This window comes from Gobio gobio, assembly GCF_949357685.1.
Source record: "Gobio gobio genome assembly, chromosome: 18".
In the NCBI taxonomy this organism is placed as follows: Eukaryota; Metazoa; Chordata; class Actinopteri; order Cypriniformes; family Gobionidae; genus Gobio; species Gobio gobio.
Window position 1 is genome coordinate 17,762,791 of NC_137111.1, and position 23,010 is coordinate 17,785,800.

At 39.0% G+C, this 23,010-nt stretch overlaps 2 protein-coding genes across 5 annotated transcripts in view; both read right to left on the bottom strand.

Moving 5' to 3' along the window:
* Positions 1-278: 278 nt before the first annotated feature.
* On the bottom strand, positions 279-2,614 carry dkk1a (dickkopf WNT signaling pathway inhibitor 1a). The gene is made up of 4 exons (XM_079842851.1): positions 2,231-2,614; positions 1,936-2,077; positions 1,693-1,851; positions 279-1,212 (listed from the first exon to the last, which is right to left on the bottom strand). Exons 1-4 carry the CDS (start codon positions 2,420-2,422, stop codon positions 962-964), a joined length of 744 nt encoding a protein of 247 aa, XP_079698977.1. The 5' UTR covers positions 2,423-2,614; the 3' UTR covers positions 279-961.
* A 4,945-nt stretch (positions 2,615-7,559) lies between these two features.
* Positions 7,560-23,010, bottom strand: part of prkg1a (protein kinase cGMP-dependent 1a) — a 128,719-nt gene continuing 113,268 nt past the window's right edge. For 2 of the 4 annotated variants that reach the window (XM_079843715.1, XM_079843714.1), the window contains exons 12-18: positions 22,106-22,195; positions 21,874-22,015; positions 19,652-19,815; positions 18,128-18,250; positions 17,986-18,048; positions 17,827-17,893; positions 7,749-8,914 (exon numbers count right to left, since the gene is read on the bottom strand). In XM_079843715.1, coding sequence (XP_079699841.1) covers positions 8,816-8,914; positions 17,827-17,893; positions 17,986-18,048; positions 18,128-18,250; positions 19,652-19,815; positions 21,874-22,015; positions 22,106-22,195 — 748 coding nt within the window. In that variant the 3' untranslated portion in view covers positions 7,749-8,815. Of the gene's footprint in view, positions 8,915-12,234; positions 15,678-17,826; positions 17,894-17,985; positions 18,049-18,127; positions 18,251-19,651; positions 19,816-21,873; positions 22,016-22,105; positions 22,196-23,010 lie in introns of those variants that run through there. The other 2 variants (XM_079843717.1, XM_079843716.1) reach the window with 2 other exon arrangements.

Genomic DNA, 23,010 nt, shown 5'->3' on the forward strand with positions numbered 1-23,010 from the left:
TTATGTTGTTTTTTTGTTTGTTTTTTTCTCTTTATATTCTGTCCACCTGACCCCTCAGCATTATGTCCACACGCTCAAACAAATGAGTGTGGTCTTGGCAAATAAATTCATTTCAATTTTCAATTACAATGCAAGAAAGTGTACATCAGTTGCCCTGAGACTTTCATTTTAAGTGCACTTGTTTTTGTTTGTTGTATTACAAGTTAAAATGATATTCTGCGATGATCAAGCAAACAAGTTTTTACCTATGCTCTATACATTAAATTAGGACACTTTTTCACTGTAACATTTATTAATTTAGAAAACGTTTTTTCTTTTTTATCCAAAGCGACTTTGCTGCACACAATATAAGCATTTTTTGTGAAGTCAAAGTGTGGAAGTGTGACCTGCTGAATAAAGCAAGCAGTGTATGTCATTAGACTACAAAAACATCCCTAAGTGGTTTCTTTAGGTTGCTGCTGTGGCAATATGAAATGTAAAAAGTCCATTATTGTTCCATTTATATATTTTAATCAGACAAATATCTTTACAATGTGCTTAAAATAAAAATAGTACTGATACCTCTCTAAATCATATCACTCGCACATTTACAATATCAATGTGTGTGAATCATAAAATGCTACTTTTACAGGATCCATATGCTCAGTGTTAAGTGCAATTTCTGACTACGTATTTACAATACAGTAATTTACTGCAAGAAGAATAAGAAGTTCCTTATAAAGGGAAACAAAAGCAATCTGCCTTTTGTGATGACCCAGGGGAAAAAGTCTTAAATAGCAGAGTGTACAACAGAAACATCTGTACGGTGCAGTTTCTCTGCATCCGTCCAGGAAATACGATCAGTCCTTTTAATGGCGCATCCTTCCGTGCAATCAGTTTTCCTTTGCCGCCGCTGCATGTGTGTCTGCATGCGTGCGCGTGCTGTGTGTGTGTGTATGGAGCCGGGAAGGGTTCTGCGTGGTCAGCGTGGTTGGCAGGTGTGGAGGTTTCGGCTTTCCGCTCCGGGTTTCTCTCTCTGGCCTCGGCAGGTCAGGCCGGAGCCGCAGTCGCAGCGCTGGAAGATCTCCAGACCGTGAGCCCCTTTCCGCCGGTGGCGCGTGCACACCTGCCCCTCCGTCAGCACGGGCTTACAGATCCGTGACCAGAAGTGTCGGGCGCAGCACAGCCCTTCCAAACAGTCCGAAGACCTTAGACACGTCTCGCCCTCGCCACCTGACACAGACGAGACCGATTAGAAATCACATCAGCATCACTCCTCCAGAGGCATGTGATAGCAGCACATAGAAGAACTTGAAGAGGAAGTTTTGAAATCAGATCTAGTTGGAAAGTTGAGAAGAGATGAGAATCGAGCGTTGAGAAGAAAAGAAACGAAGAGACTAGATGAGACGTGGTGAGATTTTAAAAAAGGCTTAGTGAGGCAGATCAATTAAGAATTTTATTTCTGAAAAGAGACTAAATGAGAAGAGACCAGAAAAGAATAAGTGAAAAGGTGAGGCGAGAAAACTGGAGACAAGACAAGATGATGTGAAAAAGGCCTTTGTAAGGCACATCAATGAACGAGAATGTATTTCAGAGACGAGGATAGAAGAGATGAGGAGAGCCAAGGCAAGGCAAGGTGAAAAGAGAAAACAAGAGTCTGAGAGGAGATGAGATGAGATGAGATGAGAAGAGGAGAGGAGAGGGATTTGAGACCTTTCAGTGGCTGCTGTGGTTTTGGTAGGATGGTGGTTCTTTTAGGATGTGTGAAGTTCTGCCCACGTGTTGCAGTCACACTTGGCTCATCCGTATTGCCACCCGGTTGACCTGCATCTACCGTGACGACAGCTTCTGTATCAGCAGGTTGACACACACCTGAGAGAGAAACACGATATGGGAAAATTAATCTTCATACAAACTATGAATTAGTGAAAACACAAGACGCTCCCTGGTTTGTACCGTTGATGCATCTGTTCCCAGCGCAGCACATCCCGTCCCGAGCGCACCGCTTTCTCCGCCTGCGGCACGAGAGACAAACTCCCCGAGAGCCGTTGCAAAACTCACCGGGCCCGCACTCGGCATCAGCGGCGCAGTGCGGCGACTGTGGGAGAGGACATAATAATGATACACTTTATTGAAATCGCTCCTTTAAAAGCACATGCAATACAACTCCAAGAGAATTTAAAAAAAAAAAAGAATCTCAAAGTCTAAATGTTAAATCCTCTGTGCGTTTCAGCATCCTGTGAACACGTACCGCCGGAGCGTCGCTGTCTGCGGTGCCGGTCACGCGCGGGCTCGCGCTCACCGCGTCACTCGGACTGGATGCTGCGGGCAGATGCCTGATGGAGTTCCGTAACACAGATCCGACCTGAGCATCTGCAGTGATTCCTCCCCAAACCGCGAGATAAACAGTCACAACGGTGAGTAGTGAGAGCATGTTCCTCATGTTCTTCTCTGCCAGTATGTCACGCACAATGTCCAAACTCCACGGCACTTCATGTGTCTCCAAGAGTTTTATACATGCGGGACTGTTTGTATATTCCCGCCCCTTTTAAATGACTGTACTATGAGTGCATCAAACACGCTCTCCACCTCCCCTCTCGTCGCCTGCGCAGACCTGCTGTGTGAACTCGTGTCTGCGCAGGCGAGGCGATAGATAGGAATAGTTCTGCTGAGAGGCGCGCAGCATCCCCGGCTCATGAATATTAATGAGCCATGCAGACACTGCTTCGTACGACAGATTGCGTAACCTAATGAATATTCAATAGCCACGCCCTCGTCGTAATGGGGATTGGTGAAATTTGGCTACGTCTTTCGCAATAGTTGTGCGTAATTACCGTCGCGCCCCCTCAGAAACAGACTGACAACTTAAAGTGCTTAAAGTGGAATTTAAGGTATATCATTATACACGACAGTACCTGTCAGCAGACCTCTGTTAACTAGGGCTAGAGCTTGAACCTGATCATTTTGCTGTCAGCACATAAAAATAATATGCATGTTAATGTTTCACGCGTTTATCTAACTTATTGCAATAAAAAACATCTTCCTCTCTTCATCTCCTGTGGGTAAACACACAGGGTTCAGGATTATTCAAGCTTACATTCAGCACTTATTGTCTACATCAAGTGCATTAATAGCATAATATTTGAACTGTGATATGTCCTGAATTATTTAAAAGTATACCAGTTTCAATTGCAATTGTTGAGGAAACCAGGAGGAAAACTTTTCATTGAAAGAAATGAAAGTGGAATAATTAATATAGCCTATCATAAATATATACTCTTTATATTTTCCAAGCAATCATATTTTGTTGTCAAACAGGTAACATTGTAGAAAACACCTAACAATACGTTTCTGATCTATTTATTAAGAATAAATATACAAAGCTTCATGCTGTTCCTTTTTTGTTTGTTTTTTTGACTATGCACGTGTCACTTATGTTTTTCGTCATTGAGTGATTTAGATATCGCAGAGAACATAAAAAACTGGAACTTAAGTGTAACTGTTCAATTTCATATTTTCATAGAAATGACATTTGACTGAGTTGGTGTAATGTTATAGAAGACTCTGTTGGTGCTCTTCAAATGAATATTTAGTATTGCTGGCGTTTTGATATTAAATGGTGAAGTGGTGCCCCCTACAGATCACCTGGCTTCATAAAAAAGAAAATCATAAAAAATTGATATATTTTATAAATAAAAAATATATATTTATTAATATAGAAATGAGGTTCAGAATATATAAAGAAAATGTCTGAAGAAGGCAAGTGTATTACCATAGGAAATCTTGTTTTTGTTGTTGGTTTGAGTATGATTATGTAGCATGCAGGTTCATTAATGATGGAATAAATGAATCTGCGATGTTTTTTTCTGCTTTGGGGCTGAATGCATCTGCCTGACTGCAGTGAACTTCAAACTCATTTTTAATCTAATTTCAAATTTTTCCAGGGTAAGCAGATATAGCCTAAAGTGATGCACCGATCATAATTTTTTCATGACCAATTCCAATTCAAAAATGTTTACAAGCCATTTTGTCTGTTATAGAGCAAATACATTTATTTGTTGTTATTTGCTCTATAACAGGTAAATGTAGCCATTTGAAATTAGAGGCAACCCCGCATTTTAATCGCGATCCAAAGACGCACACATGTACAATTTTTGATTGGAATTATTGTACAATTTCATGATTTAAAGCAAAAACAGAACGGTCTGATTTTGAATTGAAAATTACATTATTTATGTAAATCATAACTGAATTTGATGTGACAAGAAACATTTAGCCTTTTTACATATTAGGCTGACGAAAATTAGAATGAATGTGTGCATATTTAAAAAAAAAATATATTATTGGTAAATAGTTTACTTCATAACTTTTGTCATCTTAGCAAGTAGTGTGTAATAAAATACAGCAGAGCAGCATCAAGAATATCAAATAATGGGGGGACAATTTGGCCATTTCTAATTATTAGATGGAACTTGTCCCCCTCAATGTCTATGGTGGTTACGGCCCTGCACCAAGCACTTTTCCATGTTTTTATGAATCTGAACATTGACTGTGGATTCTACCGTATGCACAGATCCGATCTGTGCTTATGCACGTTTTATAAATGAGTCCCCTGAACTTTAGGCACAACAATCATGCCTCTCTAAAAGTAGACAGACTGAAAGTAGCACACTGCATGTTTTGAAGAACAGCCTGAAGAAGTTGTGCTGTGTTGTTGTTGAGAATTAATTTGACCAAGATGAATTGTTCTGCCACTGAGGGCGTCAGAGCACATTGCTTTACAGAAGTTCACCCAAAAATTAAAATATAATTTAGTCACCCTCATGTCACCTCAAATCATCTTTTTTTAACCTCCCTAGAATATCCTGGTAATTTTTCTATATAATGAAATTTAATGAGGACTAAGTGCTGTCAAGCTTTTTTTGTATATTTCTAATGTTCCAAAAGAATTTTTTTTTTTTCAAATAAATGTGGTTCTTTTTTACTTTATCCAATAATCTTGGAAGGAAACATGTATATTAGACACAAAAATATGGTAAAACACATTCTTTTGAAGGCTTGATTGTGTTTGTGGGTGGCACTGTAACATGTGTTCATGCTTCGTTTTTAAAAAAATTGCATTATTTTTCATATATTTGACCTTTATTCTACACTGCTCTGTCCCTCCTTGTAAAAATGGTCTGATGCTTTCCGGGTTCTATGAAGCCGGTCCCTCAAAAATACGCAATGGGCTCAGATTGGTTAGCTGACCCAGTGTGTTGTGATTCGCTAACCGCCTAGTGCACGTTTGTCGGAAACGCCACGCCCCTTACCTTTACCGGAGGCTGTGCTTTGGTCAGTATTAGAAACAATGGCGTCAATAAAACCATACCAATTTGAGCCCGAATCAGACCCAGAACATTTTAGTGAAGATGATCGAGCAGAACCTGTTCAGTGCTCAAGAGTAAAGACTGCGAATCTATAGTGATCGCTACTGAATGGCACTGTTACTTTTGTATTTTTAGAACGATTATAGCCAAATATCTGTCACAAGAACTATTAACCCAAAACAATCACTAAACATTGGCTTTACTATAGTAGCCAAATCAAACACAGAACCATGTTCAGCATCCCCGTAGATAAACACGCATGTAGATAAACATTTACATAAAAGTTCTAATCAAAGAATAATTTACACTAATGCCAAGTTCGCTGTTGAGATTTAAAAAAAGTTTGTAACATTAGGTGTATGTCGGATAACGTTAAGTGTGAATGAGCATTAACAAACTGGTTTGCAGAGCCAAACAGCATTGTCATTTGTTTACTTCCTTGCTAAAACGTACAATTAACAATACGAACTATTACAGGAAAACACATCGACGAAAAATAAATCAGACTTACAGGTTGTGGCTAGGCTTGCTACGATAGTCGGTGTTGTCGGTGTTACCGGTGTCCAGATCAACACCGGTTACATCACTTGCCCACCGTGGCACCGCCCACCGTCTTTTTTTTTTTTTTTTTATAGTAATAAAATAATTTAGTTCAGTTAGAGAACAGACAATACAAATAAAAACTGAACGTATCTGCTTAATAAAGCAGGATCCGACCGTGAGTCTCGGAGGCGGCAGGAGTCATTCATCAGATTTAAGAGTGAGGAGCTGACGGAGATGATCACGGAAGATTTGGTTTCAAAGCGAAACGTAAAAGCGCCTATTTAAGGGAGTTTGTCATTTTGTTTTGTTGTTGTGTTTTTCATTAAAAATAATAGGCTAATGAACCCACAATTCAAGCAACCCGCAGCCGAATTGGCGCTAATTAAAAACCGAAAGTAAAATGTGCACGGGCAGCACGGCCGCACAGAGCGCGCATTGTTTACTTTCGCCTGGCTCCGCAGTGCGAGCCTCCGCGCTGCGCTGACTGCGCGCATTTATTTTTGCCGCGCGCACCCTCGCGCTCGTGCGGGCGCGTCGAGTATAAACGAGGCTTTACGGGCGAACTAACAGTGTGCATTCATGGCGTGCATCTCAATCATAGACTGATCAATGCTTGATCAGTGCCCTGACTACTGATTCTGAACTAGGGAACTGATTGAGACGCGCCCATGGCCTCACAGAGCACGCATTTACAGACAAGCTGTCATTCACGGTGTGTGCGCACTGGCGCGTTTTCAGTTCAGAGCGGTCGTGTGCATGTTACTTTCGGTTAGATAGAATTAGTGATTTAAAAGCCTCCGCCGGTGATACCGGTATTACCGGTGTTGTCACACATCAATTAACCGGTGGGAAAATTTCCTCACCGTCACATCCCTAGTTGTGGCCCGTAAACAGCTTGTGTTTGTAAATCCATCTTTCAGGACAAGCCGTTGTGCGAATCCTGCATTGAACTCGCGAAGATTGTGGAAGTTTTCCTCCGTGGAATGTGCAGCACAGAGAGTGAGATTTGGGTAATAATTGTGAGGGACCGAGTTAAAAATAAATTAACCATTGATCCCCAACTCCCCCGTCCCTAGGAAGGCTGAACAAAGTGGACCTGCAATCCGGATGAAAATAACAGCGTTTCGTCGGCATTGCGGCAACAACATTCCAGTCTACTAACTATACCACAACAACTCTTTCCCACACTAATAAAAAATGGCCTCGCCCCCCTTATATAATATTCTCGGAGGAGGGGTTGATGTAAATATTGGGGCTGGTGATGTCAGCAACCCTGGAGGAATGTCTGTAGTCCCTACTGGCCGTTTGCTGTAGTTCTTAGAAATTGATTTCTTTAAAAGCAAATATCTCCCTTTGCTTTAAACTTTCAACGTTGTAACTTTGCAGATGTTGTTTATGCTCAAACAGCAACATTACACACTAGCTAAAGTTAGTAAAGTGAAATCGTGTTTTACCACCCCTTTAAAATTATTTCTGAAGGATTTCTGACACTAAAGACTGGAGTAATAGTGCTGAAAAATCAGTTTTTACCATCACAGGAATAATACATTAGAAAATAATCATTTAAATGGTAATATTATTGAATAATATTACTGTTTATACTGTATTTGTGATCAAATAAATGTAGCCTCAGTGAGAATGAGATGCCTTTTGTACTTTTTTTTTATTGGTCAATGTGGACTATGATACTATTTTGTAGCTTGACAGCAATTCACTTTCATTATATGGAAAAGACACTTGTGTGTTTCCACAGAAGAAAGCAGGTCCTAGTAGAATTTCTGATCTATATTTGGATCAAAATATATTTCACAGAAAAAACAACATTTCAGATGTATAAAAGACAGCTGAAGATCATGTGAGGATACAGGGAGTGTCTAAAACAGTCGCTTTATTGTGTAAAAAAAACTAGACAGATGGACAGCAGCAGGCTGAAGGGATCATATTCTGACATGCAGCATGAGGAGCGTCGCAGAATGCCATTGATTTAAGGCACTAATACTGTTCATAATCTGACACGGCTGAATCTCTGGAGAAATCATGATTATGTCGTACCTGCATTCAAATCAGTCTGCTTTAAGAAAGAGCCATTAAAGGCAAACTAATCCCAGGTCCGTCCCTGTTTTACTGACGCTCTGTTCCCGTTTAAAAGCCGTCCGTTCACAGTGGTCAGTACTTACCTCATCATTATTATAAATCTGAGACAATAAATACAGTACACCATCAATGGAGCTATGAATTTGAGGCACATCATTTCATGGGATAAAGTTTGAGAACCAGCGCTGTGCTCAGAATATCATAACCTGTAATGGCCGACCGGCACAACAATAAATTAACAGCAAAGAGAGGCGAGAAGATGCGTCTATAATGTCTGTGTGTGTTTGAAGAGAGTGAAACTGAGTCTTATGACTGACGTATTATGATACACATGAGAGATAAACCGATACATGTCAGGAATGCCAGCATACGTGTGAGTTTTTTGGGCTAGTGATATTATGCTATTTCGTACATGTGCTTAAACAAATAAGTATTACTTTAAGAGCAACATTCAGGTCTGTCTGGACTCCTGCGATTTATACCGTGTGGTCTTCTTTAGAGTAGTCTGCACACGGATTGGTGAATGAAGAGTTTACAGCCAATCAGGGAGAAGAACAAATCACTGAGGTCGCAGCCTTTTCCCTAAATTGACTGTCTCCTCAGTTATAATCACAGTAAAGGTGGTTATTAAGGGTCAAAGGTGAACACGCACACAGACACGCTCACGCAAGACATTCATTTTTTTTTTTGTCTCCGGGTCTTGACAGACACTTCATTTCATGATGGACAAAAATCTTCCTCTTCTCCTTCAGTCCATATGGTAGTGCGGCAGGTGTGTCCCAGGCTGACGTTGTGTGTCTGTGTATGTGTGCACGTGTGTTTAGGCCTGTTTAGAAGTCTGTATCCCAGCCTGAGTTATCATCAGGCGGTGGGTCTTCATTGTCCTCTGGAAAGCTGTCAAAGTTACTGGTGTCCGTGGATGACGTTACCTGCATGTGCACAAAGAATGGGAGAACCTGTTAGCATGCGAGTTATACAGTACATTGTAGTCCACATGGACCAAAACAATAGAGTACAATTGCCTTTAGATTATTGTTTTTGAAAGAAGTCTCATGCTCACCAAGGTTGCATTTATTAGATCAAAAATACAGTAAAACAGTAATATTGTGAGAAAATTACAATTTAAAATACTTTATATTAATATACTTTGACCAAAAAAACCCCCATAGTATACCTTTAACATTTAAAGTTAACAACATTTAAATAATACATGAAATCGTGCATGTGTTTAGATCTTACCCTGATTCACTATGGTAAGCCTATTAGTGTTTATATTTTAGACTTCTCTGGATGGTTTTCGCAGGGAAAAATGCATACATACATCACTAGCCCGTGTGTGTCTCACCGTATCCGTAAATGGAGAAAAGTTATATGATGTGGGAGTAGCGTAGGTTAATGGTCAACATGCGAGAAAGATTCAAATCTCAAACCTCAGAGGAATCGGCCGTTTAAAAAAAAAAAGCAGAGCAGTGGAGTGTCTGCTAGCAAAAAGAGAACGCGACAGAGCTTCAAAAAACGAGAATCAACATTGGTTTGGCTTTCTGGAGATGCCGATAAATTAGGGATTTGAAATTGTAAAAGTAACACTGAGTAAGGTATTTTATTGAACAGATAAATTGTCATTAGACATGTGCCGGTATACGGTAATACCACAATAATGAACATGCACAATATTGTTATCTTGGGCACTTCAAAATACAGTGAATAATTTGCATTTTAAGAATACTTTACCCATCAACCATTTAAAATTAACAATACGTCAAAGAGGAACGCGCACTGATGTAAACAAACCCAATGTGCATGAGACGAGCACATGGCGGAACGAGTGAAGGAGACGCACATTCTCTCTCTGACTGCAGAGGGCGCTGACGGAACCGCAGACAACAATACGTGCTCATCACATAACCAAATACTTAATACATAGTCTTAAGGCTATTCATTTTCAAACGTAAACATTTTATATTTTAATCTGGACTAAATGACATGCCTTAGATATTGTTTGAATATGTTCTGATTGTTGTTCAGCCACACACTTTACAATAAGGCTCTTTTATTTAACATTAGTTCATTCATTAACAAACCGACAATGAAAAATACTTCTAAAGCATGTATTAATCTTAGTTAAATGTAAATTTCAGCAAAATAATAACACATTATTCAAATAAAAAGTTGTAACTATATTTGAATGGACCTGAGCTAACACTAACTAACAGTTGCTTTTTTTAATTAACATTATCAAACAATAATAACTGTAAAAATGTAGCTATTCGCTCTTTGTTAATGTTAATGCATTAACTAGTGAGACCTTATTGTAAAGTGTTACCTATTGTTCGGTTTCATTTTAAGCAAGCAATACAGTAATTTTTAAACAATAGTTGAGTTAAATAAAACTACCCAGCAGGTTGGGCAAACATTTAACCCTGGGTTAAAACAACCCAATTGTCAATTTTCAACCCATCTTGGGTTGTTTTTAACCCAGCATTTTTTAGAGTGTATACTTACAAATAATTTGCAAACTATAGTTAACCTGTTAACTGTCACTGGCCCACCGGTGGGCCCATTTGCCACTGCATATTTAAAACAATTATATCCTATATTTATCCTGATCTAATGTTGACAAACTATATATCATTCGAAAGCTTACGAACTCAAGATTCATCCTGTGAAAACCATTTTGAAATCGGATTTTGCGTTCCCATGGAAACGGTACTCTAAAGTCTTCTAGCAGCTCCTCCCCTAGTGGGCGTCGTTATGTTTCATATTACAACATTTATTTTAAAAACTTTAAAATAAAAACCTTTTCTAATCTTGACAAAACACATATCATCGGAAAGGTCTGAGTCTCATGGTTCTATATCTGCCCACTGTTTTGTGATATTTGGACAAAAATATATACATTTGTTACAGGAGAGTGCGTAAAAAAAATCAATGGAATTTCATTGACACCCGGTGGCTATTTGTGGAACAGCGCCTAAACAAAATCTCATGGGAACTTCAATTTTTGTGGTATCAACTTCAAATTTGGAACACAAATTGGTTAGACATTTGGCTTTTATGTGATAGTACTTTTAGAGTACAAATTATTTTGTAACATATATATTTTACATAAAATATTAAATATTTAGTACAGTACATTTGATTTATAGTAAATTTAAACTTTCATAACTTTTTCATACTTTCATTTTTTGAAGTGTTTTCACTTGAGCCATAATCTGCTGACTGTCTTCTTTAAAATGAGACCAAACTTATGTCTATATTCCAAAGCATTCTTGAATTGCAACCATTTAAGTTTGGATAGTGCATTTTCATGTTTATTTTCAAAAAGGGGGGTGACAGTTAACAGGTTTATTCATAGTTTTTATATATACACCGGTATATATTGTAGTCTCTACATTGTTAATATATTAATAGGCTATATACAAAGTGAGTTCTTCATTCATTGTTACTTTAACACAATTATTGTTTAATTATTAGCTCATATGTACAGAGAGAGTTTATGCTTTAACAATTTTACAGTATTTTAAACCAGTAGTAAAGGAGTTGTTAAAGGATATTAGGAGTAAATGGTTCTCACTTTAAATTAGGTCATTACAAATGTCATTTAAGTGCTTTAAACATCTTTTATTGGACATTAATAGCATTCATATTAAGTGTTCCTTAAAATGCTTACAAATACACACTCACTCACACACACATTGGGTTTCCGTGTTTTACGGGGACTTTCCATGGAAATAATGATTTTTATACCGTACAAACAATACATCTTATCCCCTAACTCATGATTTTTTACGTAATCTCAAAAGTATTTGTATGTATTTTTTTTGACCACATTTACTTTTATTTGCATAGATACAAACACAGTATTGACCTCAATCGGTACAAAACGCTGCAGCCAGGCTTCTTACTGGAACTAGAAAGAGGGAACACATTTCGTCTGTTCTGGCTTGACTTCATTGGTTACCGATGGAATATGGTGTTAAATTTAAGGTTTTATTGTATGTGTATTAGGGGTTAAATGGCGAGCCTCCACAATGCATTACAGACCATCTTCTCCAACGGAAATGTTCTAGGCCCTTAAAGTGATGCTGACTGTGCCGTGGTCTCATTTCAAGTTGAAAGGAGATCGTGCCTTTTGGGTTGCTGCTCCATGTCTGTGGAATGATTTGCTGGCACACATTAGGCACAACATCTTCCGATGTTGATAGTTTTAAATCCTCACTGAAGACATAACTTTTTTTCTTTGGGTTTTGGATCATCTATGAAGCAATGTGTTTTCCTGTCAGTTTCTGTATTAAAAACTGGTTATGTCTGACTTTGGGGATAAGGTTATGGGATCATATTTACTGTGTGTGTGTTTTGTTTGTTTTTCACAAGTTATTGCGTTTAATAACTCTTTTTAACGTCAAGCAAGTCACATAAGTAACAGTCGTGTGCCCAGTCTATTCTCGGCTCTATGCGTCGACCTAAAACGTACCCTTTTCACAATATTGAAGTAGCATATTAAAATCATTCAGATATTGCGTACCCTTGCGATATGCATATTGCGATATGTACATTTGCGATATTTCGATAATTTCGATATATTGCGCAGCCCTAATGTTAATATGTTTGATCATGGTAGAATAGATCTGCTACTATGCTGCTGCTGTTATTGCTGTAGAGCAAGTATGGAACTTGCTACTGCAATACATACACGACACGCTGCTGTGAGCAAGTAAGACATGCTGCAGCTGTACAATATAGCATACATGAATTACCTGTAGCAGATCTATACAAGTGAAGCTGGGGAAGGTAGAGGGTTTCTGAAAGTGTGCTGAAATTGCTACAGCAATTGCTGACCAAGTATTTGAAAGTTGAGCAGCGAGCTCATTGGCTACGATACAGCAGGAACCAATCAGCTATGCCATATAGAGAATGATGTGATTGCAAGCAGATTGAGTTCAGCCTGCACCATTTAGAGTTTTATGACAAAACTTTGTATTTCTGTTATGACAACTCTCATTTGCCATAAGTGTAAGTGTAAATGTTTGGCATGGTAATGGATATGACAATGGTGACATGTTTGGTTTTGGCAAAATCGATCTGCAAGGGTGCTGGTGCTGTTATTTCTGCTGCAGAGCAAGTATGGGACTTGTTACTAGTGGTGTCAACAATAATCGATTCAGCGATGCATCGCAATGCGGGGCATGCACGATTCAGCATCGATGCGGCAAAGTGCCATAATCGATTATGTCACCGTTTATTTTCTGGCCTTGAGTTGGACAATAAAGTTGTGAAGTTTCAATTACTTCCAGGGTCATAACAACAACAATCAAGATGGCTGAGGCGGAGGGAGATGACCGCGATAGACGGGTAATTAAAAACGCACCCAAAGCTTGGAAAGCGGACATCTGCACATTTCGGATTCTGACGCCGGCTTCACACCGCACGCGTTAGCAGGGCAGGAGCCCGCGCCCCCATTGTGGATTCACACTGGCAGCGTTTGTCTTGCGCAGATATTGCAAATACAGACAAATATTGTACATTATGTCACATTTTCCGGGCTTCTCCTCCGAGCCCCGTCTGTCTCGTGCTTTGATTTTTGATGGGCAGCATATGCTGTGATTGTGAAACACACGGGGCATTTCACTACATGATTTCATGGTGAAATTTGTTATTTTCCATGTTAATCTGGTCAGTTTTGATCAAGAACAATCCACTGTGGCTTCAAATCAGCGTGAGCAGCGCGGCAAAAATATACTCAGCGCCGAAACGATCGCGGCACTGCTGCTTCTGCTCCTGTGATGCGATGCGCTGCCGCCTCTGCGTGCGATGTGAATGCTCTGATCTGTTAACATGGGCGCCGAAAAAAATATGCGCTGCTTACGCCCTGCTAACGCGCCTGCCACACTAAAATCAAGCACGAGAATTGACGAGTCCCTAGTGTCAACGTTACTGTGTGTGTTGCACTGAATATTTGTATTGCTGGGTGCCTGGGTGGTGGTTGTTGTTACAATAGTGTGACTGTAATTACGGATTAATATTTGCACAGGAGTTCATGAAGTGCCCTGTCTTAGAGCTTTTTACTGTGTGTAAAAAAAAAACACTTATGTTCACTGCTGGAAAAAGTTGGCTTAGTTGGTTATTATTGCTCTATATAATTTCAAATGGTTCTAAACATAGACCGTAAAAAAATATGGACGACGCGACTCCATTGACTTCCGCTGACCAAAGTTGAAGCTTTCATAGGCCCGCTCACGGCGCTGACATCTTGGGACCGAGTCTGCGCAGTAGCGATCTCGGGACCGGAGTTGCGCAGTAGAGAACAGGAAGTAGAGGCGCGATTATCAAAAGCCCGCCCACACTCTCGCAGATGCAGAACAATTCATTATGTTGGTGTGAAATAAACAGTTATGGAAGTGTAGAAATTAAAGCTAAAGCTCCAATCTCCTCCCAAAAATCCAGAAAAAAGTCCGTTAGTGCCTCAGTGACAAGTTCATTCAGAGAACCCGTCAATCTCAGCTGTCAATCATGACGTCACACCCCTCGTTTTTATAGCATCAAATAACTCACTAAAACTAAACTTATTTAAAAAACGAACACTTGAAATGAAATTATTGTAATAAAAACTGCCTAAAATGACAGAAACCATCTTTAGGAAACAATTATTTGAAGTGTAATTAAATTGTTTAGTGTGTCTCGCGCCCATTCTAATACATGGAGAGGCGGGGTTTAGGAGCTATACTGGGACCGGCCACCGGGGGGCGATCGAGGCGCGAAAGCTTCAATTTCTGACTGAAGCACTACAGGCTTGGTTCTAAAGCAGAGAGAAGAGAAACATTTCTCATTCAAAGCACTGAAAGCAGTGATTTATGTTTTCTTTTTTAGGTTTGAAAATGCCATATCCAATACCCTGTACCATTCAATTTTATTTTATTTAATGACATTTATGTCAAAGATACAGGAGAGTGATAATACACACATAGCAGCCAATACAATCTGTTGTTCAATATCTGACTGCTTGTATTGCCTCATGACTGATTAAAAATTTGCCTTGTGTGCAGTAGAATTTTTATGCATCGCAATGCATCGCAGAATCGAATTGAATCGAACCGTTACCTGGTGAATCGTAATCGAATCGAATTGTGAGGGCAGTGCCAATGCACACCCCTACTTGTTACTGCCAGTACATGCACGACACGTTTCTGTGAGCAAATACAGGACTTGCTATTAGTGTGATTTAAATAGAATTCAACCGAAATCGCGATTTGGCTTAGTGGCCTCCAAACACATGACAGAGTCTGCAAACCGTCACAAGATGATGAGAGATGAAATCGGTTTCGCCTATATGATATTACAGTATCAACTGAGAGTGCTCTTGCTTTCGTTTGAGGATGCCTGGAAAACTGCAATATTGCATATACACTAGCTGCTAATATGCGAAGTAATTTACTCTTAAGCATCAAAACAGGACTGTTAACATGACGCATGATTTTAAACCTTGTGCATTTACTTAAGGAATTAATAAGGCAGACCACGCAATAATGCATAGCGATATAGCATAAGAAAGACCGTTCACTTATCTTAGATGTTGAATTTCAGAGGATTTCTGAAAGCGTGCTGCAACTGCTACAGCAAATACTGACCAAGTATTTGAAGGTTGAGCAGCAAACTCATTGGCTACTGATACAGCAGGAACCAATCAGCTGTGCCCTATAGAGAATGATGTGATTGCAAGCAGATTGAGTTAAGGACCTACCAGCCTGTGCCATCTAGAGGTTCATGATAGAACTTTGTATATATTGTCAGGAGTATGTTTAGTTTCATTTTCGTTTTGCCTGTGTCCTGGTCGTTATTAGTTTCCATGGTTACTAATTGATCACGCCCCTGTTTCTGTTCCAGTTAATTACCTCACACAGTATTTAAGCCCGTAGTAGATCCTCTCAGTTCTTTGTTCAGTCAGTATATAAACATAAACATTTTAATGAACACTTACTAATGCAATTAATGTCCAAGGTTGGTTTAAAGCACTTAATGACATTGACCTTAAGTGAGGACTATTTACGGTTATTACGTAAAAAAAACCCACAAAACATAAAAAAAACATCTACCTCAATAAATATTTTGTTAATTACAGTGACAATGAATGAAGAACTCACTGTTTGTATATCAATCATTAATATATTAACAATGTAGAGGCTAATAGTACTTACACATCATTTGTAAACTATTAATGTACAAGTTATTATAAAGTGTTACCATGTTAGGCATGTTATTTAGTCCTGTAAATGTCAAAGCTGAATATTTAGCATCATTACTCCAGTCTTCCTTCAGAAATTATTATAATATGGTGATTTGCTGCTCAAGAAACATTTCTTATTATTTTCAATGCGGAAACTGCTTAATATGCGAGTGAAAACAGTCATATATTTTTCCAGGATTATTTGATAGTACATTCAGAAGAACAGCATTTATTTGAAATATAAATCTTTTTTTACATTATATAAAAGCTAAATGTCTCACTTAAATTGATCAACATCTAAATAATCAATTGAATGCATCAATGCTGAATAAAAAAACATTATTTCAAGAAAAAAATCTTACCCCAAACCTTTAAACAGTAGTGTACTACAGCACAGTTATTCAACCATGTGTCCTCTATAGCCCCGTTTCCACCGAAATTACCTGGAAAAATTTGTACCAGGAACTTTTTTACAGGAACTTTTTTCCCCCCAGACCTGCTACTGTCTGCGTTTCCACTGCGGTCTAAAGTATCGTGAAGATTAGGCAAATTAGTCCAGAGACGTGGGACTGGGCTCGACTGTTCCTCCCAGTCACTGACGGACAGTAATCATTTTTGTGCAATACTGTCTGCAACAATAACAAGTATGGAGGAGAGGCAAGCTGTGCTGCTTTTGCTGGTTATATTGGTTTACTAAAGAGGTCATTAACAAAATGGTGGAAAAGAGACAAACACTGATACTAAAGCGTATTCTGAAAGCTTGTAAAGCTAGATTTTAAATAAGACAATGTATGTTATTATCAGCTGTTACGGACATTGACCGTGAGATTGCTGAGACGAACTCGCACCATCGGGCAGAAAGAGCAAGACTGATATTTACTGAACGCAGAACAAACCTCGCAAAAGACTTTTAAAAATGGCGGTTGAAATAAAATTACTGCTTGAGCTCAACCAATCAGCATGTTCAGTGCCCAAGTCCCACCCCCGAAAGTTCCTGAACTACCTCGTGAGCAGGGACTTTTGGAGGGGGAAATATTTATCCGGAACTTCATTTAGACCCTGGTTCCTGCGGTCAAAACACACCGAGTACCACCCCAAAGTTCCTAGTTCCTGGGGAAAGTTCCTGCGGTGGAAACGCTGCTTATGTTCTATATAATGGGGTTCTATATAGAACCCACAGGCTCTTGACTCAATTTTAAAGAATGATGCCAAAAAGGTTCTATATTAGAAGAAATGTCTTAAATGATTAAGCTTAATACATTCATGTTTATATTTGTATAGTGATAAAGTTTACAAGCTGCTTAATTCATAACATTTTATTAAAATTGCAGATTAATTAAAACAAGTTCTATATATGAAGCACCTGACAGAACCCTTTAAGATTCTATAGAAACTTTTCTTCTAAAGGTGATGCACGGGGCAACTTTTTTAAGCAATGTTACAGGGCACATAACCAATCTAAAGTATCCAGATAGAAATGTGTAGCAAGCAACATTTCTCTGCAACATTGCTCGAAAAAGTTGCCCCGTGCATAATCACCTTAAAGAGTGGACTTGCATAGAATATGTTTCTGGCCTAACATCAGTGTAAAATCTATCTTGCATGAGCGTAAGCACTTACATTAGGGATGATGGGGGGCGTCAATGTCCCCTTCCTCAATCCGTCCCAGTTAAACCCTTCAAACCATCTGCACACACGTTCATTATATTATGAGATTATTCATAGAACTGTATCAGCTCATTCTTCAAGTTTATGTTTTAAAGCGAATGTCAAACTCACTTGTGCTTCTGGATGTCTTTAACACCGTTTTTCAAGTTTCCTAGTCTTTCAGAAGGCGTGTCTCTGAAAAGGAAAAAAATCGGCATTGGAAAACATTGCTGATTGACAGCGAATGTGTTTTTATTGTGCGATGGATACATACCTGCATAGCTTTTTGATTAGATTGGCAGCATTTTTGGTAATTTTTTTGGGGAATTCTATCATGTCAATGCCTCTTAGAATGATGTTGTATGTTTTCATTGGATCTGGTCCTGAAAAAGGAGGACTGAAAAATAGAGGAAATGAAGAGATTTAAATAAAACCTTACTTTTGCATGTGTAGTACAAATGTAAAATCGTAATACTTTGAAATACGTGTTCATTTAAAGCTACACTGTGTGATATTTTCCCCCATCTAGTGGTGAAAAGGTATATGACCATCCAGTGAATTTTAGTTTCTGTTCCTCTCAATTCCGATTTCGTTTTAACTCCTACGGTGGCCGATTTAGACCAAGATTAACATGAATTCCAGCTCGACCTCGTCCACATTCGACACGGTGCCTGTGGGATATTCTGTGCGCAGTGGGACCGTTGGAACTCAACTGGCCTAATTATTCGGCTAGAAAGAACTGCAGCTAATCCAGAGTGAACTTTGATGATAGTAATGTTTATTCAGTCATCAAATTGCAAGGCATAAACAGGTTTGCGTGGATATGTACATAAATGTGGTTTCTGTGAGAGAACAAATAAGGATGGTAAATATACATACACAGTTAAGAACTGTATAACTACCGGTATACTTATAAGTTACATTTGTATAATGTAACCGTAAACCAGAGCTTATTGTACCATTTATAGGCGCTAAATGCAGCTGCATTAAAAGGAGCGGAGCTGCAGCTGCTGCTGCTAACAAGCGGTGTCCGGTTACAAAAGTGTGTGCGCAGCTTTAACGTTAGCACTGCAGTGCGCTCTGTATAACAATTGTTAATATACCGATCAGACCTGATGCATATTTCCATCAACATACATTACAAGCAAATATTTTCTATAAACGAATAAACATTGTTGATAACAAAATAGGTGAGCATTATGCTATTGTATGTTGACACAAAAATACTTCTGAGGTGACATCAACTGAATTACGTGATGACACACTCTGAAACACATCTACAATGACAATAACTATTATTACTTACGGAGTTATTAACGCACAGAAATACCACACAAGGAAAAACAGACTTTTGAGGAATAAACAAGCCAGGAAAACTCCATATAACTCTGTTACTGGAGCTGCTGAGATGAAAACTCTCTGCACATGCACCAGACAAGTCTGAACAAGTTGACGCGCACATGCGCGAGGTAGAGAATTTTGTACAGTGCCATCAAGTGTTAAAACCGGTTAAAACGCCAAAGGCGAAGCTTGAATTTACGGGTATGTCCCTCTTTGGCTAATGTACTTTCAAGATGGAGGGGCAACATGGCGACCACCGTTAGATCCCATTACCTTATGTATTTTCAATGGCATATTATAAACTTACGAGAATACTTTATTACTTGAAAGAAGTAAATATACATTAATGAGCACATATATTTTTGAAAGAACTAAGTGTTTTTAGCTTAGAATAGACTAAAAAAGTTACACAGTGTAGCTTTAAACCTTTTTTAAACACGTGGACTCTGTGTCTCACCTGCCGGTCAGTAGCTCGTACATGAGGATGCCAAGGGACCAGTAATCTGCAGAGATGTCATGTCCTTTATTCAAGATAATCTCTGGTGCCACATACTCTGGAGTTCCACAGAATGTCCATGTCTTCTTCCCAAAGCCGATCTTCTTAGCAAAGCCAAAATCCACCTTTAAAAGATTTACACGCGATCTTAGGTTTCATGCTTGAATCCTCTTTAACAGAATCAGAACTCTTTAAATGGATACTTTAAAAAGGCATTCAGTAGAACTTTATTCACCCTGTCCCTGGCCTTGAAAGTCTCTTTAGGTAACTATGAGTGTGTGCAGTTGAAATTTTTTTTACTATGCTTCTGATCCCGTCATATCTTTTATTCAAGTGAACATGGAGTATTTTGTGTTCAAAATGCAAATTGACAAACTGCTCTCAGGCGTGCTGGTCTGAAAGCGAGGTGTGTTCAGGCGCATTGTTGGCACGTTGCTAAGAGGCAACTCTTTGAGGCAACTGAAAACGACTGCCATTGACCAACAAAAACCTGGTCTAAAGTCAATAGTGCAGTATTTTTTTATGTTATTTAAAGAGCTAGTTAGAAATATGCACCTATAGGCGGGTGCACAGTGGCCCTCATTTAACAATCTTGCGTAGAAACGGGCGTATATGTTGGCATAAGATTATGCTTACACTCCTCTCACCGCCTGATTTATGAAGCTGTGCGCACCTCTGAAATCCAGGTGTACGCAATACCTGCCCATGATAAATGCAGCGGCTGAAAACGATCGTCATTAGAATAACACGCCCCTATATATTCAAGTCTCTGCCTCCCCCACGCCCTCATTTTACGCCATGGACACACGGAAGACGGCAAAGAAGCGAAACTTCTCCGTCGTGGAGATCGAGACCATCACCAGGGAAGTGGAAAAAAACAAAATTGTTTTATTTGGGAGTTTAAAGAGTGGGATTAAAGGCGCCCACAAAAACAAAATATGGACCCAAATTATGAGTAGCCTACTGTTAATAGTGTGGGGGTTGAGAAGCACACTCCAGCAGAGGTAATAATGTTTTATTGCTTAATATAGACCAATAGTGATCAAGTTAAGTATGAGTTTTTTTGTTTATTGTAGGTGAAAAAAAAAGTGGTCAGATATAAAGATCGCCACAAAGAGGCGCGTCTCGGCACTGAGGAGGAGCCAGAGTCAGACATCATTGACAATTGGTGTACGGTGGAAATCCAGTTTAAATAGCTGTTTGGATGAGAAATTACCTATCACAATGCATTATTTTACAGAACGTGTTTTGAAACAATTAGCATTTAATTTCCTATCACGTCACATGTATTGGGGTGTACAATAGTGATGATAATGTGATGTGGAGTACCATTTATTCACATTAATAATTGCATGACAATTTGTAAGATTCTTATTATTATGATTTTTATTATTAATTACACTTATTGTTATTTAGAAGAAGAATGTCGTTATTATTATTTTGTCAGTCTGAATTATTTTCAGTCCCAGTCCGTGCGCAGCTGCCGGGCCTAACCCTGAAACGTCAGGTAAAGCGTACAGGCTTGCAACTGGAGGAATACATATGCCTACAAATCAAATGCTTTGGTAAAGTCACACAAATTAAACATTGAAGTCCACGTTGCTCAAAAATGTATAATTACTATGGTTGTTGTAGTTTTTTTACAGTGGGTCATAATATAGCATATCTTTGTCAGTGCGTTTTGTGGTGTTAGGAATTGTTTTTCTGCGCATTTTCGCACTTACTCAAAACGTGCGTACACCACCTCCTGAGCTGGCGTAGGATTTGTGCGTGACGTACGCCAACGTCCATATTGATAAATCTCAAAGTCACCGTGGTTTTGGGTGTACACCAGGTGTACGCTGGAAATTTGGTGTACGCACTTTTGATAAATGAGGGCCAATGTGCGTACACTCTGCTTATTACACACACAGGGACGAGCAGCAGCACACAAACATTTTTTAATATTAAAAATAAAAGCAGCCTCAAAAAAATGTGCTTTTTTATTTTTAAATACCAATTGGTTTGATATTTTGATATCTAATGCAATGACATTTAAAACACTCTTAAGGGTAGCTTCAGTTTAAAAAAAAAAAAATAATAAGCACAATTTTCTAGATGACTTCAGATTATTATTGTCTTTTCATCCTCATGAAACTACTAGAAGCTGTGTACTGGGTGTCTTTATGGTGTCCTATATTCACCAGTTTGGCGTAGCCTCTGTGGTCTAGTATCAGGTTCTCTGGTTTGAGGTCTCTGTATATGATGCCTTTGGAATGCAGGTAAGCGAATGCCTCCACCACACAAGCTGTGTAAAACCGTGTGGTTGAGTCATCAAAGTTTCCTCTGTAATTAGGAAAGAAACAGGACTGTTTTGTTATTGAAATCCAGACAGCAACCATACATGAAAACAAAAAGTGAATAGGAAAGCGTCACCTGTCTCGGAGGATAGTCCACAGTTCTCCACCTAAACACGCCTCCATTAACATATAGAGGTATTTACTGTCCTTAAATGTCCTATAGAGTCTAAGAAAGCAAGAGGAACACAGTCAGAAAGTGATTCGACAGATTCAAGGGTTGAAATACATCATGTTGTCACACGTCTGATGTCAAAAACTACCAACATTACATTTGATATAGTCAGGGTTATTATCATTCCTTTATTACATATGACTATTTCTTGTGGATTCTCAGAAAGAACCACTTACAGGAGCAGCTGCTAGTGTCCTTCTATCGCTGTCCCATTGAGAGTGTACTAACTTACTGTATCTATACGTGGTATGCCAGCGGCAGAACAGAAAGCTCTCCAGGGGGTAATCAAAGGGGGTAATGAATTCAGCACAAAAAAAATCATTGGCTGCCCTCTGCCTTCCCTAAAGGAATTTTACACTGTACGCTGCCTTAGAAAATCAGAAAACATTTTAAAGGATCCGTTCCATCCTAGACATCATTTGTTTGTATTGCTACCTTCCGGTAAACGTCTTAGGGCCATTAAATCCCAGACCAATAGAATCAAGAACAGTTTTTACCCTAGCGCCATAAGGGAGCTGAACACTGCCAGCACAAACACACACACAAACAAACTGAGGAATGCACTAATCTAATGGGGCATCTTATATGTCAACCCACAGGTTAACAACACCTTTTGTATATCTCACGATGTCCATTTAATATACGTTTACACTCCACTTTATTCTGCTGTGTTTACATTCTGTTGTACTTACCTCTCTTTAATTGTGTGCAATATCATGCAGTACTTACTGCTACAGTGCAATATTCCTGAGCAATATTAGACTATTTGTCTGGCTCTACTGGTTTTGTGTGTAGTGTATTGTGTTGTA

Coding starts and splice junctions, on each gene's coding strand:
- dkk1a (XM_079842851.1), bottom strand. CDS start 2,422: ATGAGGAACATGCTCTCACTACTCACCGTTGTGACTGTTTATCTCGCG. Junction 2,078..2,230: donor CAGACAGCGACGCTCCGGCG/GTACGTGTTCAC, acceptor CCTCTCCCACAG/TCGCCGCACTGCGCCGCTGA. Junction 1,852..1,935: donor TGGGAACAGATGCATCAACG/GTACAAACCAGG, acceptor TTTCTCTCTCAG/GTGTGTGTCAACCTGCTGAT.